The sequence below is a fragment of the Tursiops truncatus genome, chromosome 16 (assembly GCF_011762595.2).
Source record: "Tursiops truncatus isolate mTurTru1 chromosome 16, mTurTru1.mat.Y, whole genome shotgun sequence".
Taxonomy (NCBI): Eukaryota; Metazoa; Chordata; class Mammalia; order Artiodactyla; family Delphinidae; genus Tursiops; species Tursiops truncatus.
In genome coordinates this window covers 68,149,622-68,177,208 of record NC_047049.1, presented here as the reverse complement: position 1 = coordinate 68,177,208, position 27,587 = coordinate 68,149,622, and the positions used below count along the sequence as shown (strand labels likewise).

Below are 27,587 nucleotides of genomic sequence, written 5' to 3'. Positions count from 1 at the left end.
TTACTCCTCCAAAAAAACACATGTAATACTGTCCCTATTTATTTCAAGTCAGTCAAATGTCTCAGGACGTATTCTAAGGTGAACACACAAGGGAGCAGATTTTTTAAAAAAGTTATTGTTCGCCTTGCCCAACTGAAAAGGAGAAGATGATAAACTTATGGTGGATTTTATTAATCAGATTGTTCAAGCAATTGAATTGCACCCTGATATTTTGTTCCTAGGGAATTTGATCCTAAATCAATGGACCATAAATCATCAAGCAATATTTACTAAGCATCCCTTGAGAAAGGTATTTCCCAAGAAAGTATGATTTCATTCTCAAGAGTTTTCCCACTTCCCTTGATTCTGGGCTATGGTGCCTATTCCTTGCAAGGACAGAGAATTCTGGAACCCTCCTCTGCCCCTTTCACAGCCATTTTTCAGGTAGGCACCAGCAATGAACATCCAGTTCTTTTCTGCTAAGTTAAAGAGGATGATTTTCCCTTTCACTGCCTCTTGAAGATGAACATCAACTGTTTCACTACTTGCGATTCAAATCCATTAATTAAAATAAATATAAAGTAAAAAACATCTCTCTTTCAGCCAAGAGGAAAAGGACAGATGGGGAAGCGGAGGAGGTGGAGATACCTCATGTCTTCTTAAAGGGAAAAAAAAAAGGGAAAGAAAAACAAGAAGCATGAAATTGGGGGGAAAAGTTAATTAAGAGAGGTAAAGAGTGTTTAGATTTAATTTACAGTTCAGAACTATTCTGGGTCTTACAATAATTGCACTACTTAAAGGAGAAGAGGAAAACCTCTCTAATATCAAATTGGTAAGGGGAGTGTTAAATCACCTCCAAAAATGGTGACTCCTGGCCTTTGGCTATGCTTCACACTGAGCATCACAAAAACCTTTCTACATTATTGACTTGCAAAAGCCACACCTTATTTTGCTTCCTCCTCAACCTCTCTCTGCATGCTCCCAATTTTTAATTTCTTTCTCCCTTGCCTCCCATTGCCTGAAAAAAGACACTGGCAAGGAAGAGAAAAAGGAGTTAGTTTAAGTCCTTCTCCATCCCAACCCTACATTCATCAGTATGTAGAACCACACAGAAAACAAAGCTATATCACACAAAACAACCTCTGCAATTTTTTTGTGCAACGTGAACACCTAAAGTCTGACCTGAACACTACAAACTACTGGGCCTGGCATACTTAACGGAACAGCCCATATACCAAAGTGATCTGATTTCAGATAACCACGCAAAGTTAAATCAGAGTAGAGTAGAGCAGAGTTACTTTATAAGACCTTAGTGGAGATGGACAGAGCTAAGAAGAGTTACGCTGTAATAATTTTAGATAAATGAGACGAAAGAAAATACGGATGTTTGCCATGCCTAGAACTAGTTCTTCTGCCTTCACAACTATTTATTTTTTCTTACAACTTGACATTCATTCATGATAATGGATGAAAACATATGCTAAATTTCTTAAAAACTGAAAGGAAAGCTACAATAGAAACCCAAAATATTTCAAATATAAATAAGTACAACTGAGTCCAAAAGTAGAAAAAAATTTTATCAATTTTTATCATGTTCTATAGCAAATTAAAAGGCAGATATAGTAGTAAGTTGGCAAGAGGTACTGGGAAACAAGAAACCTTCCTGCCCACTTTAAAAAAACTACCAGCCTACTGTAGGCTAGCAACACTGAGCATTTGAGAATGTCAGTACTTTTGTACTCTTTTGACTGGGTCCAAGCATGATCAAAAGAGATGGACAAAACGAATTCTGAAAAATGATTTGAGGGCTTCCCTGGTGGTGCAGCGGTTAAGAATCCGCCTGCCAGTGCAGCGGACACGGGTTCGAGCCCTGGTCCGGGAAGATCCCACATGCCACAGAGCAACTAAACCCGTGTGCCACAACTACTAAGCCTGTGCTCCAGAGCCTGCGAGCCACAACTACTGAAGCCCATGCATCTAGAGCCCGTGCTCCGCAACAAGAGAAGCCACCGCAGTGAGAAGCCTGCGCACCACAACGAACAGTAGCCCCCGCTCACCGCGCGCAGCAACGAAGACCCAACGCAGCCAAAAAAATTAAATTTTTTTAAAAAAGAAAGAAAAATGATTTGAGAAAAAGTCAGAAGATGATCTATCCCATGAATTAAGGAAAAGTCCTCATAAAGAAGAGGGCCAGGGGAAGAAAAATGAAAGATAAAATATAAGCCAAGTTCCCAAAGAATGAATAGATCATATAAATAAGCAGGTAGAATTAAGAAAAGATATGTGTGTGTGTGTGTGTGTGTGTGTGTGTGTGTGTGTGTGTGTGCATGCGTGCTGGGGGCTCTTCCAATTCTTCTTGCTTCCTGATTAATTAAGCAACTGTTAAAAAAAAATCTCAGCTTTACTCATGCTTCTGTGTGCTTCCCTCATTCCTAAATTTAATAGTTAGATGTGGGCAGGAGGTGAGATTTAAGCTTTATCAGTCTTACCTATCACCACATAGCTGTCAACTCATGAAAAAGAATATGCGAAAAAAATATACTTTAAGAAATAGATTGCCAAAGCAACAGCTCATCAGCAAGCCCTGCAGCTCCACCTACAAAGTAGATTGCTAATCTTTACACTAGTTTTCTTTTCTCTAGATTTCTGCCTTCAACTGGGCTTCTACGCTGTTACATCGCCCGCCCACCAATCTCTGAAAAGTGTAAAACAGATCAAGTCATTCTCCTGCCCAGTACTCTCTGAAAGCTTCTTACAACACTTATAATCCAACTCCCTACCATGGCCCTCAACTCCCTGTAACACCCCAATCAGGGCCTATAAGCCCTGTGGAATATGTCCCTTGCCTACCTCCCCAACTTCATCTCCCTCCAGGAACTCTGAAGGTCACTACATAGCCTATCCCCACCAGCCTTTGTTCTTGTTCCCAATTATACCAAGTTCCTTTACATCTGGTCAAAGTCATGGTCTCCAATACTCTGTTTGACATCCTTAGGGCTATTTTCCTAGTCTTGGAATGCTGACCCCAGATTTTTCCACAGCTGACTCCTTAATATTCAGAACCAAATATTATCTTCTGGTCACACCTGACAACTCAATAACACACACACACACACACACACACACACACACACATCACACCGCCATCCTGTTTGTCTTTATAAACTCATCTCTGAAATTATGTTGCTCATTTATTTGTATTGTGTAACAACCTCCAACCCCAAAGTACACACACACAGAGAGAGACACACACACACGTAAATTCCTTGAATTCCAATATTCTTTGCCAAATCCTCAAAGCCTAGAACAATGCCTGGTACCTAATAAATACTCACTATTTATTGAATGATAGATTGCATCTGTCCCAAACTTTTCCCAAATCTTGTTTCTGTCTTGTATTTCTAGCACTTGTTCACTATCACTTCTCTTTTGTCTGTTCTCCTTTCTGAATGTCTTTTGGTATTCATTCTGCTTACTGCAACACAAAGGAAAACAGAACAAGGAGCATAAAAAGAAGGACGTTATTGGTAATAGAAACCCAGTCAGCCTATGCTACTGGCAGTGGGGCAGAAGGCCAAATATTGTAAAATGCTTCTTCAGGGCAAAAGCCATTAGGATGGATTTCATCCATTAGAACAGCTCTTAAGGACAGTTTCAAAAAGGAATTATGGGGCTTCCCTGGTGGCGCAGTGGTTGAGAGTCCGCAGAGCTGCTGGGCCCGTGAGCCATGGCCGCTGAGCCTGCGCGTCCAGAGCCTGTGCTCCACAACGGGAGAGGCCAGAACAGCGAGAGGTCCGTGTACCGCAAAAAAAAAAAAAAAAAAAAAAAGGAATTATGGAGGTAGCCTGTCTGTGGCCTAAAAAAAGTACCATATGCCTTATGGACACTCAGCAGTTCTTAAAAACTTTAATGTGCAAAAGATACAGATGAAGATTTTGAGATGATCTGAGAAGCTGCACTTTCAACAAATACTCCCAGGTGATTCTGATAAAGGCAGTCTTAGGAAACTTTGCACTCTCAGGCCAAACAATGAACAGCAAGGACCTGAGGGATGGTATTACCAGGTGAATAATTAACCAGTAAAAATAATCTTTTTTTAAAAAATCTCTACCTTGAACCTAATTCTCAAGACAAGCAAATCCCATTTCAATATTTGCTCAATATTATTTAAATTCATTGGTCCTTACAGCTTTTAACAATTTTGAAAGTATAATAATAACTACTATTATGAGACAGCTACTATGGTATCATCAGTGTTTTAAACATGTATCTTAATATCTCATTTTATAGATGAGCTTCAGTTAAATAAGTACGGACAACTATTAAGAAGTAACAGATGTGTTAATAAAGTCTGTGATCTATGGAGTCTACACCTCCCACTAATTATACCTTAATAGAAATAAAATCAATAAATAAAAATCCAGATTTTTAAATGAAGAGAGGGTATTTTTTTCTCTTAAATATTCCTCACTTTAGAAAAAGATTGCATGGGATTTCATTACGTGAACTTTGACAGTACATTTAAGTACTTTAACAATGGCATGGCAACCTCTGAAAATGAGTAAAACTTAAGAGTCCTTTTCTAAAACAATCACCCTCTCAATTGAAATCACCAAATATTAAGAACTGGTTCATTATTTACAGATCTAGCAGTGGTTTTCAAACTGGGCTGATAATTAAGAATCACTTAAGGAGCATCTTAAAAATAAAAATTCTGGGCTTCACATCAGTTCTTCTGAATCAGAATCTCTTGGGTTTGACCCCCAAATCTTTATTTTTATAATGCTCCCCAGGGTCTTCTGATGAGTAAGGAGAGTTCAGAATAACTGTTACCCTAACTCCAGATTCTACAAGTAAATAAACTGAGGATATAAAAGGGTAGAGTCTGCTAAAGACAGACAACTTTAAGTAGCAGTAAGTAGCACAGTAGGCTGGAATAACAATATCCTAACTCCACATTTAGTGCTTTTAACACCAATTCAAGCTGCCGGTTTTGGTAAAACTGTACTTATTTCTGCTCTGCTTAAGCCCTGTCAATTATTCGCTATCCTCTTGCAACTTATTTCCTCATCTGCAAACTGGGAATAATAATAATGCCTACCTCTTAAGAGATGCTGTGAGGATTAGTATAATATTCATCAGGTAATGTACTTAACACAATACCTGACCAATACTGAGTGCTCCTTAGATAGGTTACATAGCCCACTAAAAAAGCATGCCTTTTTTTAACTGGAGAGAATTTACTGCACCACTCCAATTACAAAATTGAGTAAGAAACCCTTGTTTAGCTTTGGAAATCCAAAAGGACTCTAAACTCAGGGTAAGGTTAAGGTCAAGAGTTTGCCTTTTTCTCCCACAACAAGGTTTCTCACAGGATGCTTCAGAATCATCTAATGAACCAATCTCTGGATGAAGACCAGGCATCTGTATTTTTAAAAAGCTCCCCTCCTCCCCTAACCAAGTGCTTCTTGGGCAATCTAAGGTTTGATAACCATTAGTATACAGAATCGGTGACCACAGCAAATAGCCTCTCAAGTTCCACCAAAAAACTATCGTACTCTGTAACGAGAAGAGCAGCGTCATCAGACCCTGATGCAGACAACAGCTGGGGAAGGCTGGGTACAGTATCTGTGGCGCTCACCCCGGACAGTCTCGACCCTCTCATCTCCTCAGAAACTTAGGAAATTACGAAAGCGCGGTCCCGTAACTCCTGTGGCAGACAGTGCCGCCTGGACGGCCACAAGGAGCTCAAGTTAACTCAACAGCCTCATTCCCAAGGCTAAGGCCACAGGAAAAAGACCTTGTAACGCTGACCGGGCCCAAGCGGCGTCAGAAGGTTAACGACCCTCTTGCCTTGGTTCCTTGAGACTGCCAAGAGCCTCCACCACACCACAGGCCAGACGCCGGAAGTGCGTCACCCCAACCTGCTGAGGAATGCCGGGAGTTGTAGTTAACTGGCTACTTCTCTGGTGCCCCAGTTCGCTTTTCTTCAAACAAGCAAACACCTTGAGACCGTACTAAAGGTCGCTTTATGACACACATATCTAATCCTTCCCTTTTCCAGCTGACAAAGGGAACTCTCTGAGCGCGCATGCGGAATACCGGACTACAAGTCCCAGCATGCTCTGAAAGGCGCCGGGAACGCCTGACCGCCGCCGTAGGTGCGGGCCGCATGAATGGAGCTTCGGGCGTAAGGCAAAGCCTACCGCCGTCCGCGCGGCCGGTACCTGCTCCCGGAGCGTGAGTGCGGGGTGTGGGCCGTGCGCGTGCGCGCTCAAAGGGAGCGCGAGGCGGGCGCGTGGCCGTTGAGGTGGGCGGCTGTAGTGCCGCGCGCCCGACTGGCCGGTAGTTGCGGGGCCTCCTGCCTCGCCGGGGGCTGCGGGCAGCCGTGGCGGCCGCCGGGGACCGCAAGGGGCGGAGGAAAGCTGGGGGCGGAGGGGGCCGGCCTCGGCACGCAGAGGAACAGCAGGGCATGCCCCGAGACAACATGGCCTCCCTGATCCAACGGATCGCCCGCCAGGCGTGCCTCACCTTCCGGGGCAGCGGGAGCAGCCGCAGCTCTTCCGACCGCGGCGAGGCGCCAGGCCCCGAGGCGCCGATGTCGCAGGGCTTCCCGGAGAACCTGAGCAAGCTGAAGAGCCTGCTGACCCAGGTCCGCGCGGAGGACCTGAACATCTCCCCGCGCAAGGCCACGCTGCAGCCGCTGAGGCCCAACCTGCCGCCAGTCACCTATATGCACATCTGCGAGACAGACGGCTTCAGCCTCGGCGTGTTCCTGCTGAAGAGCGGCACCTCCATCCCGCTGCACGACCACCCGGGCATGCACGGCATCCTCAAGGTGCTCTACGGCACCGTGCGCATCAGCTGCATGGACAAGCTGGAGGTGGGCAGCGGGCAACGGCCGCGGGCCCCGCCACCAGAGCAGCAGTTTGAGCCGCCTCTGCAGCCGAGGGAGCGGGAAGCGCTAAGGCCGGGTGTGCTGCGCTCGCGCGCGGAGTACACGGCGGCCAGCGGCCCCTGCGTCCTCACGCCACACCGGGACAACCTGCACCAGATCGACGCTGTGGAGGGGCCCGCCGCCTTCCTAGACATCCTGGCCCCGCCCTACGACCCCGACGACGGCCGGGACTGTCACTACTACCGGGTGCTGGAGCCTGTCAGGGCCAGGGAGGCCTCCGGCTCGGCCTGTGACCTGCCCCGAGAGGTGTGGCTCCTGGAGACCCCGCAGGCCGATGACTTCTGGTGCGAGGGGGAGCCCTATCCAGGTCCCAAGGTCTTCCCTTGAAGCCGCCGGCGCCCGGGATTGGTGGGCCAAAGACATGCCCTACTCGTATCTGGGCTTGGCTGACCGCGACCCATCGCAAGGGCTCTCTTCCTTCCCCCAGGCCTGGGCGTTGGATCTACTGGAATGGGCTGTAGCCGCTTCCTCGGGAGCCTTGCGAAGCGCGGCGACTGGACTGCAGCCACCGGGCACCGTTTGGGGGGCGGAGCAGGCGGGGAAGCTAGGTTGTGTCCTGGCTCTGTCACCGCCACTGAGGTTTTGATTTGTGGGGAGGGGGCAGGGGTCTTATATGAAGCGCTTCCATCCTCAAGCCATAATGAAAATTTCCTTTCCTCTGTTCCCCGTCCTATACAAAATACACTAAGTGGTTTTCTCCGCCCCCCTCTTTGGGTAAATAGGATTTGTTTTCCACTTACGTCCTTATGCCCTTTTACTCCTCATTATTATAGTTCTAACTTACTGACTTTGCATGACCTAGTGGTTTGAATTGTTTTTAGTTCAAGGCATTGATAAAAACTAGGTTTAAAGAGATGAGCTATTATTTAAAGTGAGCTGTCCGGCCTAATGAAGTCGTTGTGAAAATTAAATCCATTTTTCCAGAGTTGGGGGATTACCCCCAAACGTAACTATGCATGTAGAGGGCAAGATTTATTTTCTTTCCTCCCCTTGCCCAGTAACCACATCTGGGTTACTCTGGCAGCATCTAATAAGAAATACAAGCACCTGCATATCTCAGTGACAAATGGACACTTAGAGCGTCCCGATGAGTCTCCAGATCTCTGAGTTGAGCAGATTTCTTGTTGCAGATTCACCTTTAATGCAAAAACTATATTATCCTCAAGTGACTTTTTTTGTCTTAGCGTACTTTAAGAAGTAATAGGGTAATTCTGTATTTTCTAACCATAAGATTCAGAGGAGCTGAATCGGTATGCTTCCAAACAACGGAATGTAAAACACCCTTAGCCAGCTGTTGAATTCTGTGCCCATATTTACTTCCAGTATTTTCCTGCAAAAGTAGAGGAAAATGTTCATGACTGTTTCAAATTCTCTCAGGAGTTCTAACGTTCCAGGGGGCTTGATGATTCCAGCTGTGTTGTTGGTGTCAGTGTTCTCAGAACCTTGTCCCTCAAATAGGAGAGAGCCAGTGCTTGCTTCATCTAGGGTGAGTTTTCTGCAGGAAGAGAGAGAGGCACAGATGATCAAGGCTAGAAAATTGAGAATTAACTATACTGCTGGCCACTTTAGGGCACCAAAACTTGGGACAAAACACTTCCCATTCCCAACCGCTTGAAATGAACAGCTGTGTTGTGACTAGTTTTATTTTTGTCCTTTTAATTGGCTGAGCTTTACCTTGTTTACAAATGTATTGACACCATTTGCTTCAGGCCAAGGAACACTCCTGTTTCCCCCTTTTTACTATTTATAGGACTCTTTTTTTCACAAAACTTTTAATAAAAAAAACTGTAGAAATAAACACATTAAAATTTGTCCAGCTGTTGTCTAAGCCCTCTTGATTGACTTGCCCATGTGGCAGTTGAGTTCTAATATCTGTAATAAAGGGAGATTTGCTATTGGTGGGAAGTGATGACCCTGTAGGGAAGCAGTATGTGCCTTTGCCTCTTTTTGCACACTGGGTTACAGAGGCCCAGAGTGAAGGAATATTTGTTCCCAAATTTAAAAATAGAATGAAAAAGCAAATTCTTAATGACTTTTCTTAAAAAACAAATTACAAAAAGGATGCTACTAAACATGATATGCCACTGTGTTGTAAAACCTGACACAAGCATAATGCATTTCTTCCAAGTTTGCTAAAATTGTTTTATGGTAGTGTCACATTCTGGTGTGGTTTAGTATACCTTAGGGGCAGTTTGAAGCAGTTCTTCAGGCCATTCAGTTTGAAATTAAATTCTGGATATGCAAATGATGATTTTCTTTAAAATTGTTCACAAAATGGGTTTTTTTCATAGCACAATGATGAATGTGTATGGTTATCACATACCTACCTGTTTTGAATTCTATTGTAGCAAAAAGTTGATCAACTTACAATGATTGTTGATAATGATATATAGGTTATAATACAATCTGGAGTACATTAACCTACAAAAACTCATTGGCAACAGGACAGTAATAAAAGAGAAATTGTTTTTTCAAACTTCATTATGAAAAATTTTTAAGTTCTCAAGTACAAGCAAGTTAAATGAAGAAGACTAAGGTGCTTTTCAAAAGAGTAACTGAAATTATCACAGGCCAAAACAGCATTATATCTCTCTAGTTCAATAAGAACAGTGAAACTTTCGTTTCACTAATAATTCTGAGTAAATTAATGGTGAAAACAAAATTAACTTGTTTTAATGAGCCACTAAGGAAAGAATATTCTTAATACAGAGACAAAATGTGGTGCAGAAAAGCCTTGCACCTTTCTGCATAAACTGTTAGAGGTGACTTAATGTGCTGCTGTTGTGTTTCCATATATTCCTGCAATATGGGTAACAACTGTGGGAAAAAAGTTGTCTTCTACAAAGACTAATGAGCACAATGATACTAATCACTTAACTTTCTGTTGAATAACAAATGCAATAATTGCCTCTCATGGGTGAGAAGTTGTCTAATACTTCTAAAGCTTTTTAATTCTCTGGTTATATCAATTCAGAGTGTTGTATGTATGTCTACCTACTACTTTATGAGAATTGATTTTTTTATTAAGCCTAATCTGCATGGATTGAGTTTAGACCAACTGCTGTTTATCAGTGAAAATGGTGAACCTTTTTTCAAAGTAATGTGTGTTTGTCAACAGGAGTGGGTTACCTGATCTTTTAATGCTAACAGCCCTTAACTTCTCCGAAAACTCACAATTTATGTTCCTTCTTTTGCATTGTTCCCTTGTAGGTGCCTTAGTCTAGGCATCTCAGGAGGACTCTCATCACTCATTTATTCCAAATGACTTGGAGTCTTGTGCTCTAGCTCTACTGTTAAACGAAAAAGCAATATATCTTTAATTCAGGGCTCTGCCCATTGCTATTCAACTCTAACCTGAGGGCAGTGCCACTCCTGTAACTCTCCTGTTCTGAATTCAGAACTTCACATCACAAACAGAAGCTGACCATTGATTATTCGCGTTCAATGAGTGGCAAAGAAGGAAATCATTTGTTAAGCCCCATATAGATACTGAATCTTCTGATCCAGCGATGTTTACATTTCTAGATTAAAATCAGTGTACTTGTGGAAAATAAAGTCATTTTTGAAATTGTTGAGAGGTAAATCTTATTTGATTATTGCAAAAGGGAAAAGGAAAATATTACTTGCTATGATGCCTACATTTGAATTGCTGTTAAACATTCACAGTCTGTATGGTAAGATTATGTTGTACTAAAAACTGGGGGCCTTCTGCAGATTCTAAAGTCCAAGTAATAATATAAACTTAAAATTAATAGTTTATTTCCCTGAGTGTGATGTTTGAAACAGCCTGATTGATAAAACATCTGAAATTATTTAACATGCAATCATAACTCTTTTGCTGCAACGAAAACACTCCTTTTATATTTAACCTGAGGAAAATAAGCTAGTGTAAGAAAACAAAAATACTTACGTTCACGGAGGAAAGAACCTTTGGACTTAAATATTTTCTTGTCTTTCTTTTTTCTGTAAAGTTTATTTAATTGTAGTTTGGATGGGCAGCATTTTAGGCACTTGTGATGATAGTGACCATTCTTTCCCACCACCACCACCCCTCAAAGTAGTATCGAACTGTTAAAGCATCACTACAGCCATTTCTAATATATGCCAAACAATTTGCCTTCATTAGCAGTTAGGATATTGAAATTAAATAGCCTGGTTTATGAATAATTGGAAACCTTATTTAGGTTTAACAGACCTATTTTTAATGTGTACTGAACCATCTCAACTGCATTATGATCTTTAAGGAATTACTCTCCAGAAGTTTATTTTTAATAATTCCCAGTAACAGCTGAAACATCAATAATATTATTTAATAAAGCATATTGAACAAAAGAAAGCAGACAGCTTTATATGCTCTATTTCTTGAGCAAAGTAAAAAATGAGACACCTGTGAACAGTACCCTGAATGTTTCAAGCAGATAAAATCTGATTAAAGATTGACCTAACCTATTGAAATCAAGGAGTAAAATCCACAAGGTTGGCTCTGAAAAAACACCAAGGTGTGTTCCTTATGGTATGTATGTTATGCCACTTCACCAAGCCCACATCAAGGCAAATCACCAATATGTATTTCATCTTATTGAAAAGAGATTTTTAGTCTGTTGCTTTGTTAACAATTGTTTACATTGTCTTAATTGAAGGTGCTCTGAAATTAAAATTTGGCAAGACAATTATAAATAACATAAAACTTAGGTGTATTATATTTTAATATAATGACATTTTGGTAGGAGAGTAGTATCATTAAAAACACAATTATCAAAATGTGGCATTGTTTTATACATACTTCTTTAAGAAAATTGGCCAAGCAAGGATGATAGTATGCTGACAAGCTAGGAAATATGAATCTAATGGAATGACACCAGTCACTAGAACAATCTGACACTGAAGTTTAGAAACTTCCATTTAGTAGTTATTAGAGGTATTGTGCATCTTTGAAATAAGGACAGGAAGGAAATAAGGGTTAGTTACCTTCACAAATTAGATTTCGAATTCTAGTGCTGGTAAGGGCAAAAAGTAGTTTCCAGGAGAAGCTGCCACTGCTGTTCTAAAATACAGGCCATCTGTTATCAGCCACTCCTGAGAGAGTCTAACAGTGCCAAAGGACAAACAGATGACAGGGTTTTCAGATGATGTAGCTAAACACTGGGCACTCCAGTGTGTTACATTTGTGTAAGGATCCAGAGGCAGCAAGTTATGTTAAATGATATTTAGGTCCAATTTTAGAGTAAAGAAAGATAACTTCACAAATACAATCTGCATTGTATGATACATAGATAACTATTGGGGGGGGTGAATTTATATTTTAAAATCACTACAAAAGGCTTGCAGTAAAATGACCCCTATAGTGTATTGTTTTGCAAACCGTTATCCAGTGCCATGGAGGACCACTTTTGCCTATTTGATTCAGATTGTCTTTGAGGTTTTCTTAAGGCTGGTATACACTTATCTAAAAAGGTGAACGTTTTAATAGTCTCCAGACCCACCAAACCTATGGCAGTGTAATGATCCTTCTGAATAGGTGTAATTGGGGAGACAAGGCTGGAAAGAAATGAGTCCTGGGGTAATTCCTTTGGCAGCCTATTAATGCTGTCATCAGCAGTGTCTGAGTGCATTTTTGATCTGAAGAGGTGATAGCGCTTTTCAAAAAGTTTTCTGCGGTCATGAGAGTAATCCTGGAACCTGAAAGTCATTTCCAGCTTGACCACGCCACCACACTTTCCACAAAGCCACATCTCGTCTGAGTTCCTGGCCCTGGTCAGGGTTCTGAAAACAGCCGCAAATGTGTAGTCTCCGAGTGGGCACTTGTTTGTAAGTATTTATTTTCCGGAGCCCACTCAGGAGCAGAGAGAAGTTATAGGCTGTTATAGAGGACGGAACAATGAGTCAAAACAACGCCTCCCCACTTTTACACTAATGCATGGGGGAAATCCCCAGAACACTAGCGTTTGATTGTGAATGGAGATTGCTTTGGGGTGAGAGGGCTGGCGTCAGAAAGGCTAGCAAAGAAGACTTGGAGATCCTGGCTTGGTCAAAGTACTAAAACCCACTGAGTACTGTTGAAGTCCCACCCAATAAATCTTTCATAAGTAATTTCTGCAGCAAAAATATTGTTGAAAAGTATTTATTTACACCATAGTCATAAACCATTCCTTATCTGAACTTTAGTTAGTGGTTTTGTGTTAGAATAAATCATTTATATTTCCACAACTATTAAGAGCTAATAACCAAACAAGTCAGCTCCAGTAGCATTATTTACATTCCCATCTGCAATTTGACTACAAAGGTAACACTTTTAAGTCACAAAACAGAGCATACAAAAATAGACTTTCTAAAAAAAATTCCAAATATTAATAGGCAGAAATATACAGCCATACTAAACCCAGGGAATGATGGTTTTTTTTTCCATAGTAAGGCAATCCATTTACATGCAGACCCTGTAACATTGTCTACATCACACAAGGCACCAAGGACACTTCCAACACAATTGCATGCATCCTAGTTTCAGAGAATATATGTACATCCCCCTTTAAATAAGTTAACCTCTGACTCATTTTGAGATCATAAATGCTTTACTTTTTTTCCCAAAGGTTCAGAACTTGGAGAACAGTGCACATCAAAAATACACAAAATCTGAATGGATATACACTGAAAAAATAGTCTTTACATTTCTCAAGCCACTCAAAAAGGAGCAGATATTGCTATGTCCCTCCCATCACATTGCACTTCTGTTCTCGGAGTTTATAATACATATTGCTTAAAGGGTTGAGATGACTAGATAAGCTTTGATTCACTGTTCTAGGGCCACAGAATGCAGCTTTATAAAGGCCATGCTTCACCCACTGTACAGCATCCCCCAAATCAGTCCCAAGCCATAAAGTGCACATCAGTTTTGCTTCTGCCTTTTTTGCTATCCCCACCTGAAGGGATGAGCATCTCCCAACCTACTGTAGAAAAAGTCTCAGATCATTTCTGACAACCAGAGTCAAAAACCTGTAACCAGTCAAAGTAAGAGAGCGGAAAAAAACCTAGCCAAACAACCCTTTAAAGTAGGGTCATGCCTCAGCCCTCTAGGCCAGGGACCCCCACCCAACCCCCTTCTGAGCCTCCCCATTACCTTGGGGTGACAGTCAACTCACCTAAGAGAGACTAAGGTGGGCTAACTTTTAGGAAGGACCTGCTTCTAAGTGGAAAGGGGAGGGGGCAGTGCTAGGCTCCTAAGGCCCTTTGCCCAAGGAAATGAGGGAAGGGCAGGAATGGGTGGTAGTGTTTGTCGTGCAGCTCCAGTGGATGAAGGGCCTCAAGGAGCTGGTGTGTCAACCTGAGTCTCATCTCAAGGTGTCCGGGTCCGAGATGAGCAAGGGCCGAGGGACCCTCCACCAATAGTGCTGCTGTTGCTGCCGCACAGGGTGCCCCCAGCCTGCGCGCCCCCAGTGCAAGAGGTGGTAGAGGCGGCCGGCACCGACGAGGAGGGGCCACCGCTCTTGCGTTCCTTCTGCCTCAGGTGGATCTTGGTGTGGCGCTTCCTCTCATCACTCCGGGCAAACTTGCGGCCACAGTAATCACAGGCAAAGGGCTTCTCGCCAGTGTGGGTGCGGATGTGGGTAGTGAGGTGATCACTGCGGCTGAAGTTGCGCATGCAGATCCGACACTGGAAGGGCTTGTGCCCCGTGTGGATTCGGATGTGCCGTGTTAGCTCGTCGGAGCGGGAGAAGCGCCGGTCACAGCCTTCTGCTGGGCACGGGTAGGGCCTCTCATGCACTGGGGTCTTGCTAGGCCTGTTGGGGTACTTTCGAGGCCTCAAAATAGGCCGCAGCGGCAGATGGTGTGGGTTATAGGCGGCAGCAGCAGCAGCTGCGGAGCCGCTGCCAGGTAGCCGGGGTCCCTCGCTGCCTCCACTGGCCCCTGGCCCTGTGGCCCCAGCACTGGGCCCTCCCAGGGTAAAGTTGCGGATGGTGGAAAGTGGAGTGAGTGGAGGGGGGACTCGCAGGGAGTCCAGGGGGCAGGGAAAGGGCTTGCGGTCTGGGCCAGCTGCACCATGTAGGTCTCTCTGGCACTGTGATGGGAAAAATCCAGGATAGTCTGGGATCATGGGGAAGAGACCTGGGTCCGTGGCTGGCTTGGGGGACGGGTAGGAAGGAGGTGGTGGGTAGGCCAGAGAGGAGGAGGTGGAGGTTGTGGCTGCCGACAGGAACGCCGAGGGGTCCTGGTAGAGGTCTCCTGCACAGCCAGAATAAGGAGGAGGCGGCGGTGGAGAGTAGAGGTGGTCCAGGTCAGGCTGGGTCTGGGACATGGCGCACACACCCAAGGGTCCAGTGGCCAGTGGGTTGGGGGAGGCAGAGGTGACGCTGGATGAGGCTGTGGTGGAAGCTGGGGAGGTGACCCCTTGCAGGATGCCTGCACTCACAATGTTGATGATGCCTTCTGGGTAGCAGCTAGCACCAGGGTACTGGGGGTCGATGGAGAACTTGCCCATGTAAGTGAAGGTCTGGTTTCGGGGTGCAGAGACAGGAGCAAAGCTGCTGGGATATGGGAGATCCAAGGACCTCTTCTCTCCAGTCATGTCAATGTTGATCATGCCATCTGGGGAGGGGAAAGGAAGAATGGAGGTGGAGTAATGAGAATGCAGCCAAGAATCCCTTCTCACCCCCGTCTCACATGAGTCCAACCCCAAGGCCCAGGATCTTACACTGTAGAGCTGAGGCGGAGTTCAACAGGTGAGGAAATTGTGGCTCAAAGACAGAAGAGGCTAGCCCAATATCCTACTGTGGCAGCCAGTGACAGTCTAGGACGCAAACTACCTCCAGGAAAGCAGATGAGCTACTCCCAACCCCCATATACAGCCATCTGTGGCTCTAGTCCCCAATAAAAATACCCAAAAATAGCAACAAGAGTATTAAAAATTCCCCATCTGCCTGGAACTTCTCTCCCTCTCCTTTGCCTGGGGGGGGTCCCACGGCTGGGGCAGACACCACCCAGAAGACTGATCCCAGCCACTGCCGCGAAGGTGTCAGCCTGAGAGGTGAGCCAAAGAAGGGGGTCAATGATTTCCCAGCTGCTCCCCATCCCAGGTGCCTTCCTTTCCTCCCTCTCCCACTGCTGGAGGGAATCGGGCTCTGCGATGGAAGGAGTCTATAGGTTCCCTTCCCCTCCCAACCTTTTCAGCCTTGCCCGACACCCGCGCGTCCTCGCCCCAGCCCAAAGACAGTGGCAGGGCTTCGGGGGAGGCGCGGGGGTTGCGGGAGACCACTTTCCACCGCATCGCCAAGGAGACTCGCGGCACCGGTGCCCGATGGGCTTCCCTCGGCAGCCAGGGGGCCGCTTCCCGCCGTTGCCCGCCCTCCACCTCCTCCTCCCCGAGTGGTCAACCCCCTCAATTTCGCGGGCGGCGCGCAGGTGGGGGCGCTCCTGCAGGCCGCAGGGGGAGCGCGCTCCGAGATTTTCCCCGGGTCTCCTCTGCCGAGGAGGGAGCGGCGGACGCTTTCCTCTGGGGCTTCTCCGCCGCTCGGCTCTCCAGACGCGCAGCTTTCCTCCAGAGCCCCGAACTTTCCCGTCACTTTGCCCCTACCCCGGGAGAGGGGAGACTGGGGTGCGGCCAGCGGAAAGGCCCGCACAAGCCCAGAAGCCTGGTGGGGCACCTCTCCTACTCTCACCCCTCGCCCGCCGGGGGCTGGGCGCGCCGCGGCGCACGCACGCTCGCTCGCTGGCAACCTGGTGCATCTGCCCGCGCGTCCAGCTCCAACGCCCGGATCCCCGCTCACGCGGGCTCCTCCTGCACCCCCCTCCATTCTTCAAAGCCAGTTCAGTAAACGCCGTCCACCTCGCGCCCCGACCCTCTCCTCCAAGTCCTGCACATGCACCGAACCCCCCCCCCACCAACTCCGAGCTGCGTGGGTCCCGGTCCGCGAAGGGGGCAAGCGGCTTACCTCCGGCCACTCCGTTCATCTGGTCAAAGGGGCCTCCCAGTTCGGCATTGGGGAAGATGGTCACCGACGTCGCGGCGAGGTCCTCCACCGGGTAGATGTTGTCAGACAGCTGGTGCACAAAACCACTGAGAGTTACTGGGATTTTGTCTACGGCCTTGGCGGTCATCATTTGCTCCTCGCACAACCTGGAGACCCAACTCCCTCGCTACCTGGAGTGTCAGAGAAGCCGTTTTGGAGAGGGATTGGACTGAGCCTAGGCAGGTATCTCCTTTTGCCCTCCACACTTAAAGGCAACTACCCACCTCAAAAAAAAAAATCTAACAAATAAAACTAGCAAACAAGTTGCTTTTTTTTTTAAGAAGAAAAATGGCTATTTGCCACTGACTCTCTCCTGTGTTCCGGCTGGGAAGCCAGGAGTTGCTGGTGTAGTGTTATTATAACAGTCAGTGTGTCCCCTCGCCGAGCTATTAATCAATTGCTGCTCTCCGGGTTAGACGGAAAGTGTTGCTCTAAGTATTTATGGGCAGGTCCTCAATGCCCGTGACGTCACTGCCCATATATGGACTGAGGAACAGGGCTGGGCCAAGCGGCTTTTGCCGTCACATGGCCGATTTGCATAGGGGCTCGGCTGCGCGGGCTCCTCCGGGCTCGCGACTCCCGGCTGGCAGCCCGCGAGGATCCATGGGGGTCTGGGGCGCGGGGCCCGAGCCGCAGGCCGGATCCAGAGCGCAGGGCCGGACGCGGATAGGGCGCGCCACAGGTCCGGCTTAGACCACTGTGGGAGAGCGATCGGTCCGGGCTGCGGCGCGGCCTCCCGGGCGGGGAGGAATTCCGGTTCTCCGGGACTTTCCAAAAAAGGCGAAGATCCGGTGCCGGCAGCTCCGCCTCCCCAGCCCTTGTTTGGGAGCCATTCCGGAAAATTAAACTTCGGAAAGAAACCGAGCGGAGCCGAGACACTACAGTCAAACCCCTACTCACTTTCTTGGCAGCTCAAAACCGCAAGCAAAAGGAGGCAGAGAAGAAAAAAAAAAAAAGCTGCATGCATTCACGGAAGCTGACTGCTTTTTTCTGAATTACTTGGTGGAAAGAAGTAGCTGGTGATAAGAGTGAATGCGGTATTGCTTTTTTGGAAAGTCTGTTCTATTTATACAGGAGCGAAAACGGAACAGGTTTGGGGTTGTTTGTTTGTTTAAGTATTTTGGGCACCTTGGGGCGGGGGGGAGCTCCCTAGGAGGAGCAGATAACTGCGGGGAGCTTCGAGAGAAATCCTCAGCCGGAGACACCCCCCCCTTCCTCTGCCCGCGCGCTCCCCGCCCCCCTTCAGCTGCTGCACGGAGCGGGCGCCCTTCCCGGCGCGTCTGGGCGGTCGGCAGTGTGGGGGCGTCCAGATGGAGGCTTGGACACTCACCCTGCCCCGCCACACACGCGCACACACTCTTACACTCACACACGCTCCACTTCCGCTGCACACACTCCTGCCCCCGCCACCTTCTTCACACACCCACTCGCACACCTTACGCTACACACCTCCCTGTTGACAGCGCGCTCGTGCGCTCGCCTCGCCAACAGAATGCCTGGTCGGCAGAGTGGGCGCCTGGGTTTGCTGAACAGGCTGCTCTGCGAAGACACCCATCCTCACCTTCACTGCCTGTACCTGCCGCCACCGCAGTCATCCACCCCCGAAAGCCTACCCTCCGGAGGTGCGCTCTGCCCGCACCCGAGCGCTACTCCAGAACACACACATGAGGAGGAATATTCTTCGTATCCCTGGCCAAGAGCCACCTCGGGGAGCCGAGCGAGGTCCAGAGTGATAGCAAACGGTGACGCTAACGCCAGTTTCGAGTAGCCATCACCGTACGCGCTTTTCCCTTTGCGTGTAAAAAAAAAAAAAAAAAAACTGGCCCCGATGGGAACCTTTCTGCTTAGTTCCCAAAGCAATTTTTAAAAACTTTTCAGAGGTCCAGATAGCGGTGGGTTCTGACTGGCTGCACAGACCGCTTCTATCTCCCGGCGCGCCCTGGCCCACCCCACCCCCCCCTCCCGGAGTGCTCCTGGCCTGGCCGGGGCTCCGTAGGAGGTTGGTCTCAATTGCTCAAACCTGGCGAGTGGACGCCTGCCAGACCCTTTCCCGCCCCCAAAGCAGCCAAGGCCTGGCGTAGGGCGCGGGACAGCCTCTAGGGCCCAGCCCTGCCCTTTCCCGCGGCGGGCCAGGACGGCCCCAGCCTCGTGGGGGCCCGGGCGGCCGAGAGCCACGGCGCCACGCCGTGGAGGAAGCGCGGCGCTGCAGGCGGCTTCCCGGCCGCTCACCTGCCACGGCCCCAGCCGCTGCGAGTCCGCTCCCGCCCGGCCCCGCGCGCGGCAGTCAGGACCCCGGGGCAGCGGTGAGCTGCCTCTGCTTCTCCTCCGGCGCTCCGGTTCTCCCCCTGCCCGCCGCGAAATTGGTTCTCCCGCGGACGGCCATCTTCCTGACTTCAAACGCCCAGAGAAAATTTGGGAAAGTTTCTCGCTTGCGCTGCGCGCTCTTTTCCAATTGGAGATAAAAATTAAAGGGGAAAGGAAGGAAATCGCAGCAAAATTAGCACCCTTGTAGGTACCCCACCCTCGGCAAAAACGTGGAAAGTCCCGTTTCTGAAAAAAGTAAAGAAAGCTGCACTCTTACCACGTGCGCCGGCCCGCTCCGCCTGCGCTCCGGCCCGTCCTGCGGCCCCCGCGCTGACCACCGGCAAGACGACGCCTCGAAGGGGAGCCCGACTCGCATCTCCAGCCCTGAGTCTGAAAGAAGGGGGGGGGGACCGAATTATGCAAATATGGGTCGTGGCAGCGGGGCTCGGGTTACGGCCCCCGGCGGCCTCCGAGGTAAGGCACCCACCGGTGGCAAGCGCAGGCGCCGCGACTGGTTGCGCTTCGCTCCTCTCCACGCACGTGGGCGGGCGGGTGAGTCGCCCGGGCCGCCGGGCGGTGGGCGCCGCTGCCAACCCCGCCGGCGGCCACAGCGCGCTTCCCGGAGGGGGAGCTCCTGGACGCCCGAGTACGGGGCGAGCTGGGCGCAGAGGGCAGGGCGCAGGCTGGGGGCGGCCCGGGAGAGGGTGAGCCGCGCGCTCTTCGCCTTCTGCTCTTCCCGAAGGAGGAGGCTGAGTGGGGGTCAGATTGGGACCCCAACGAGGAGAGGCGGGATTACCCGGCCGGTCAGAGAAGCACGTTAGAGTAAATGGGAGTGACTGACCCTGGAATAATTCGCAGTTTTCCAACAACTCACACCTACTTAAGAGCTGCGCTACGTCAAGCCAGCCGTGAGCCGGGGGTGGGTTGGGGGCAGGGGCAAGCAACAGTTGCAGGGAGGCTATGCAGGCTACCGGGAAGGTGCCTGGGGCCAGTCCTGGGAGGGCTTCCCTGAATCTCCGCTGGAAACGGGTCAGTAGATTCCCTCTCTCTCCCTCTTAAGAGTGATAATGGAACAAAGTCTAGGCATACTCATTTCAAGCCAGCCATCCGGAGGATGGGTAATAAGTTCAGAAAGCTGAAGTAACTTGCCTAAGTCACGCAGCTGATAAGGGGTGGTGTCCAAAATTGGAACCGGGTCTTCTGACTCCAGGTACAATGCGCTGGATGCTACATCATTCATATGGGAAAACCCAGTTCCGGAAACTGAATGGCTCTTTGAGGACTGGGAGCGTGGCTTAGCCACTAGGAAAGAAACAGGTCACCTTAGACAACCTCATTTCTTTTCTCTGGCATTTCGGAAAGGAGGAAAGCTGAGATCAGGGGTTTCAAAAGGAAGGAACAAGGGACTGTCATGGACATACCCCCCTCCCCAAATGAGGAAGAATTTGAGTTCTTGGCCTTTCGCAGCCTGTGCTATGGATGGAGTGACCAGGTTCGCACAAAACCACCATACGAATAGTCTCTGTAATAAAATAAGCCAATCCCACGGTATCCTTCCTGGAGTGAAGAAGTGAGAAAAAAAAAGAGGTAGAGACAAATAAAAAATCACAAAGGTGTTTACAGAGGAAGATGCTGTGCTGGGGAGGGGAGGAAGGGGGGAAGGGGGAAGGTGGCAGCTGAATACAGAGATGTACCATGGTCTCTACTTTTAGGCACTTGAGCTTATTCTGATCAAAAGCTGAACAAATAAATGCTTTTCTTTAAAATAGATTGGTCAAAATGCTCAAGTAAATGGAGTGCTCCAAGATGTATTAGGGTTATTAAAAGAGTAACAAATCGATGCCAGATGCTGATCTGCTTTGTCCTGATTCCAGACCCAGAAAGTAAAAGAGGAAGGAAGCAGAGGTGCCCCTAAGTGGGCTTGCCCTGTGGTGGGGGTGAGGAGGAGGGAAGGCAGCCTGCGGCTCCTGGCTGGCTCTCAGGGTCCACTCTCTGAGTGCTTTTCAGCTTTTTTTCCACAGTGTGGACTTGAGAATCACAATCAGCCATGAGGCATGTCACAAATAATTTGGTAACATTTGCGTTTTGATTTATTAAGAAACATTTTTGAACATCATTATAGACTATTGCTATTAACATGTCATTTTCACTCACTTCCATTCTAATACTGCCACTGGAGTGAGAAAGAAGGGTCAGAATTGCTCTTAACCGTGGACACACACAAGGGTGTGGATCCTGAACTCAAATGGCATAGGACATGTGAACCTCAGTGATAAACAGGCTAATTTCCAACTCTGCCACATGGCGAAGCCTTCCTTAAAGGTGCCCCGTGTGCTGAGAAAACTGATAAATGCCTCCCTACATTCAGCATCTCACTACAAATCTGGTAATCCCAGAGGCTATAAACCAAACCGAGATTATGCCAGTCAAAGTTGTTGGGAAGCCTGAGAGAATGATTACTTCACACCAGTGCAACCAAAGTCTTGTTTTGTCGGCACAAATAATCTGGACGGGAGAAGTAAGACCCCTGTGATCTTATTTTGTAGCGGCGGCAGCACTGGCCTAAACAGAAGGTGCTCAGGTTCCCTTTAGGGTGAACTATTGTAGGTCAACAGATATTTCTTGAGCATCTACTATGTGTCAAGACTGTGCCAAACCCTGGGCTACAGTGGTGCCTAAAACCAGGCCTGGTTCCCACCCTCCACGGAGTTTGCAGTCAATCACACAAATATACAGTTGTAAAGAATGACAATGTTTGACCCCAATGAAGAAAAAGAACAAAGGATCCAACTGAATCGAGGAGGTTGAGGAAGGCTTCTCTAATCTAAGCAGAGATCTGAAGAATGTGCAAGGATTAGGGGAAGGTCAGTGGATAGAGCATTCCAGGGAGAAAAAGCCCATGCGGAAAGGCCCCGAGGTGGGGGGAAGCAAAGTACATTTGTGGAATAAAGAAAGTTCAGTGTGGGTGGAAACCTCCAGTCAGTCTTCCGTGCCTAGTGTACTGGAGCTGAGGGTAGCCAATACAGTCAGGCTCCTTGAAAGCCCCTTCCCTTTTCCCACCCCTAAGAGATTTTAACCTCTACGACTCTCCTTTTTCTCTGCCATTATCTTTTCTGGATAATGACAATGGCATTATAAGTTTTACATTTGAGATTTTTTTTTTTAACCACTCAGCTTCTGCAACATGCCAACAAGATTTCAGCAAGAAAAGAACATATACAGAAATGCTTATTGGCATCAGCATTCTGCTTCAGTGACAGTCTTAATGAAATAACATTCCTTAGTTGTCTATTTCTCAATACGGAAATGACAGACAATGCGAATTTTGTCCCATTTAAAATGAATAGAGGGGAGAAGTGCAGTCTTTCTAGTAGAAACACATCATGTCAAATCTACAGATCACTTTAGCATTGCTGGCAAATAATAAAAGGTAAATTAATGCATTACTTATCACCATTAAGACAAGGTGCATATCAACTTAGGGTCCAGGTTAATAAGTGGTAGTCTGTCAGTCCAGTCATTAAGGCTCAAAGCAAAATCTCCATTCCAAATCACACCTTTTTATGCCCTTACATTTAAAATCTTTCAGCTTATATATTTAATTGTACAAAAAATGAAGTTCACTACAACTAGGGTATTCCTGGATTTTTTAAAAGCACATATCACTAGCCTGCTCACATTACCAGATTACAGGAAGCAATTTTTCTTTTTCCAAATAATGCCAGACATCCTATAGAAGCTTTGTTTTTATATTGAGAAAAGGACGGAGCAAATCGGTGCACCTAGTTGTCAGAGCAGTTCTTTTTCAGCATTTAAACCAAAAAAGAAAAAAAAAACCCAAACATTTCATTTTTCAACTGAATAATCTTGATAAGAATGGTCACTATTTCTTGTGGTTATTAAATGAGCTCTGGAGGCCCATCTGGTCTGGGTTCAGATCCTAGGTCCTGCGTTCAAATCCTAGATCCTGGGTTCAAATCCCAACTGACAGTACCTGGCTGTGTGTTCTTAACTAAGTCATATAACTTTTCTGTGCCTCAGTTTCCTCAACTATAAAGTGGACAAAATGATTATACGTATCTCATGGGTGTACTGAGGATTAAATACAGTGATATACATAAAGCACAGAGCATACTGTTTAGTACATACTACGTATTCACTGATCGTTAGCTATTAAATTATTACTATTATGGAACACCCACTTGGCAAACAGACACTGAACTCTGTTCTTCTCAGTTCACTGTCTTATTCCTCACACCCACCTCAAAAAATAAGGCCGTTTATTCCTATTTTACAGATGAGGGAACTAAGGCTCAAAGGAGATACCCAAGTTCGCACAGATAGGAAGTGGCAGAGCCAGAATATGAACTCAGTTCTCTCACTTGCCAGAGCCCACGTCTCTCAAGTACATCATGTGATGCAGAGCAACCTATAGTAGACAAAGATAAAGCAGGTAAAGCATAAGAGTAGCTATACTTCAAATATTGACATATGAAGTATTCATAATATTTATGCTTGAATTCTGAGTTTCCTCTTCCAAGAATAATGATTCTAGGGTTACTGAGGAGGTCCAGGTTTAGGTTGTAAGGAGAAAAGCTAACCCATAAATCAGCACTTATTTGCATGTAACTTATAATAAGCTGTACCCTTGTGGAAAATGTCATGTAAACTTGGAAAGCCAAGTTCCACGTTAATAATTATCGAATTGACATAACACCCTTTTTTTCCAGGGAGATCAAAATGACTAACGATAACACTGTCACTTTTCCAAGGAGGTTTGGAAATGTGGAATCGAAATTTTAGATTTAGGAAGAGTGGGTTAGTGAGTGACCTGCAAAATCTGGAGATGGTGTTAGAAGGGAGACATTCTTAGCCTTGGTGTCACCCACGTAGAGGACTTGCCTTGTGCTGGTGTCTCACATATTCTCTATGCTGTTACTTTTTCAACTCCCTTATAAATCCCCTGAAGGCAGGGGCCTTGAAGGGTGTTCTCCCTGTCTGTACTCCAGTAAGCAGAGTTCTGCATAGAAACCCAAGATACACCTTCCCAGCAGTGAGAGGGGATGAAGCCTGGCCATCTGCGATTTTCATATGCTATCTTGCCAGAGAACTCCTAATTAACTAATTCTACCCAGTCCACAGCATGTTATGTCTAATGGTTTCTCCAGGAGATGTTGGATTTCAGAGCAAGGACATGGACCCCAGAAAACATCCTCTGGGGCTGTTAAGGGTTTGTCCTCAGATATTCCCTTTATTGGAGATTTAAATCATGAAGTTCTGAGCGCCGCCCTCTGATGTCAGCATAGGGAGTGCCACTGATAGGGTGGCGGCCACCAGTGAAAACCACTTCACAGATGTCTACCCAGAGCCCTGTTCAAGCCCTCCCACCCTCCTTCCTGACTCCTCCCTTCCCTGTGTACAACTCGTCACAGATGCAGGGCGATGCAAGGAGCTGGTGAATGGAAAGGACTCAGGGCAAGGAAGCCCACGACTCCCTTAGCAGTTCTGCCTGTGCCGTTTGACTGATGGTATTCCCCTGGGTTGGTGGTTGATGCTGGGAGGAACCAGCTATGCTTGCTCCACTCACACCACTCAAGCCTTTGGTGGCAGCCTTTCCCCGTGTCTGATGATAACGTCTTAACTATGTGCCACAAAGATATAGAAACATCACATCCCCTCATGCCTGCCCAGAATTTTTTTTTTTTTTTTTTTTTTTTTGCTGTACGCGGGCCTCTCACTGTTGTGGCCTCTCCCGTTGCGGAGCACAGGCTCCGGACGCGCAGGCTCAGCGGCCATGGCTCACAGGCCCAGCCACTCTGCAGCATGTGGGATCTTCCCGGACCGGGACACGAACCCGTCTCCCCTGCATTGGCAGGCGGACTCTCAACCACTGCGCCACCAGGGAAGCCTGCTCAGCCACATCTTAAACAGCTCAAGCTGCCTCCCATCTCAGAACCTGTGTGCTCACTCCTCCCTTTGTCTAGGACGATTCCTGCCCCGACCCTTTGATCATCCCATGTCTAGTCCTTCTGCTATAGAAGAAATGTTTGTGTCCCCCCACCCAAATTCCTATGTTGAAACCCAATGCCCAATGTGATGGTATTAGGAGGTAGGGGCTTTGGGTGGGGCTTAGGTCATGAAGGTAGAGTCCTCATGAATGGGATTAGCGCTCTTATAAAAGAAACCCCAGAGAGCTCCCTTGCCCCTTCCGCCATGTAAGGACACAGTGAAAAGACAGCCATCTGTGAACCAGAAAGTGGTCTCTCACCAGACAATCTGTTGGTGCCTTGATCGTGGACTTCCCAGCCTCTAGTACTGTGAGAAAAAAAATTTCCTGTTGTGTATCAACTACCCAGTTTACGGTATTTTGTTAAGGCAGCCCAAAAAGACATCTTCTTGTTTAGATCTCAGCATAAGCCTTCCCTTCCTGACCCTCTCCACTCTTCCCCAGTCACCCTGTCCATTACGTGCACTGTTCTTGGTGCTGAGCATACAAGAGGGTAAGGACCATAGCCTTCTTGACCATCACTGTGTGCCCAGAACCAAGAACAGTGCTAGCAGAGAGGAGTGTGAAGTAAGCACTTGCTGAATGAATGAGCGATGATCAGCCAGGTTTGGGATCCAGTGACTTAGTATGGTCCCTTTCCCTCCCTGCATGCCAGTTGCCTCGTTTGTAGAAAGGGGGTATTAGCCTATGTGACGTCTGAAGCGCCATGCAGCTTCGGCTGTATGGGCAGCACGAGGGCTGTAGCCTCAGCATCACCCCACACCGGACTGTGCTTTCCTAGGTAAGGCAGCATCTCAAATCATGATAAAGCAAAGCAGATTAGGCCCATAGAAGAGACCTCCCTCTTTCTACAAAGAAAAAAAAAATCAGTCTCTGCTTTTCCTAGGAATTCTGACAGGAATTGTTCTCCATGAAATCTTTTTGATTGAATCCTGTTGCCTTGCTCATGCCAAGGCATTTGCAAATGGATGGAACAAATCCATTTTCAGATATATACATGAGCTATGCTAGAAGGTAGATTTAACTGAGTTGCAACTGCTGGGATCTTTTTTTACTTTTATAAATAATGGTGATTTATCTTTTTTTGATCTTCAGGTAAGACCCTAGGATTCCATTAACTCTTTTAAGTGGTTGTTCTGTTTAAAATGATATAGAATATAATGGAAAGGGGGCAGTTAATAAGGGGAAACGAAATTATTTTCTGCCTAATTAGAGCACAGAAACTTAGAGCGACTTGTATTCTTTGGTCTAAGGCACTTAGGACTGCATGTTGTTTTTGAATGAATACTCCTAAATTTCAGTAAGTAAATACCATTATTATCAACATTTGGCTTTGAATACACTAATGGAACTCCTGTAGGATTACTTTAATTTCAATGATGTATTTGAATTTGGGCTATAGAAATGAAACTACAGCTTATATAATTTTTTAAGAATCAAGAAAAAGTTGATCAAGAATAGGTTGGCTTAATTAGGGCCTGGTTACTTAAAAACACACACACAAATGAAAAAACGGATGTGCAAAGAAAGAAGTCAATGTTTGTATCGTCATGTTCCAAAAGAATCAGAAGTGTCAGGTGTGAATTATATTGTAACTGACAGTTTTACAAATGTCATCTGTTAGAATTGGGGGGCCAGTGCTGGCAAAATAATCCACTAAATATTTTTGAGACCTAGTGGGTGCTAGGCCCTGTGCCAGAAGTTAGGGAATGGGAGATGAATTAGACGGTATCCCTGTCTCTTGGAACAAATGGTCCAGGGAAGAAGTAAGGCAAGTGCACAAAGAAAAAGAATGCAAGAAGTTCATGGTAGGTATTATCAGACAAACATTCAAAATGTTCAAAAATTTTGCTATGGGGTCCCAGGAAGGGTAAGAACAGTCACGCGTGTGGTAGTGGGGATCAGATAAGGCAAAACACTTGAAGGTCACTCATTTTCCAGACTTAGCCATGTCCTTCAAAGCTCAGTACACCTTTCTACCCTACACCTACTACTGTGGCATGGCTGTGAGAGATGACCAATAAACACTGACAGATCGATTGATCGATCGATTGATACTCAATAAAAGGTAAAGAAACATACTCCAAACATATGCTGTAGCAGCCAGTTGGTAGAATTAGTGGATCCTGGAGACTTAAAGAGGGATAAAAAGTTTGGCTACTGTAGTTGCAGACCCATAAATGCAAGTTCTGTACGTATTTATCATCTTTAGTTTTCTGGCCAAAGATTATTGAACCCAATCAAGAAAGGAGAAATATGCATTTGTGCAGCCTACTCAGAAATGAAGGAGGTTGCATTTAGCAGCAGCTAAACTTTCTTTTCCGTCAGAATATGCTGA

General features: G+C 46.7%; 2 protein-coding genes and 1 long non-coding RNA gene across 4 annotated transcripts in view; 1 reads left to right on the top strand and 2 right to left on the bottom strand.

Moving 5' to 3' along the window:
* Positions 1–6,012, bottom strand: part of LOC117308478 (uncharacterized) — a 163,220-nt gene extending 157,208 nt beyond the window's left edge. The window contains exons 1-2 of the long non-coding RNA XR_012326617.1: positions 5,621–6,012; positions 3,315–3,454 (exon numbers count right to left, since the gene is read on the bottom strand). This is a non-coding gene — a long non-coding RNA (uncharacterized lncRNA). The remainder of the gene's footprint in view (positions 1–3,314; positions 3,455–5,620) is intronic.
* Positions 6,013–6,065: 53 nt separating this feature from the next.
* ADO (2-aminoethanethiol dioxygenase) lies at positions 6,066–10,510 on the top strand. The gene has a single exon (XM_019935844.3). The coding sequence runs from the start codon at positions 6,452–6,454 to the stop codon at positions 7,262–7,264; it is 813 nt and encodes a 270-aa protein (XP_019791403.1). The 5' UTR covers positions 6,066–6,451; the 3' UTR covers positions 7,265–10,510.
* Positions 10,511–12,944: 2,434 nt separating this feature from the next.
* Positions 12,945–19,653, bottom strand: EGR2 (early growth response 2). 2 transcript variants are annotated; one of them, XM_073793556.1, is made up of 3 exons: positions 19,520–19,653; positions 16,861–16,969; positions 12,945–15,517 (listed from the first exon to the last, which is right to left on the bottom strand). In XM_073793556.1, the coding sequence occupies exons 1-3, from the start codon at positions 19,616–19,618 to the stop codon at positions 14,268–14,270; spliced, it is 1,458 nt and encodes a 485-aa protein (XP_073649657.1). In that variant the 5' UTR covers positions 19,619–19,653; the 3' UTR covers positions 12,945–14,267. The 2 variants fall into 2 exon arrangements, with proteins under 2 accessions (XP_073649657.1, XP_033698026.1); XM_033842135.2 differs by lacking the exon at positions 19,520–19,653 and having other exon boundaries at positions 12,948–15,517; positions 16,861–17,650.
* Positions 19,654–27,587: the final 7,934 nt, after the last annotated feature.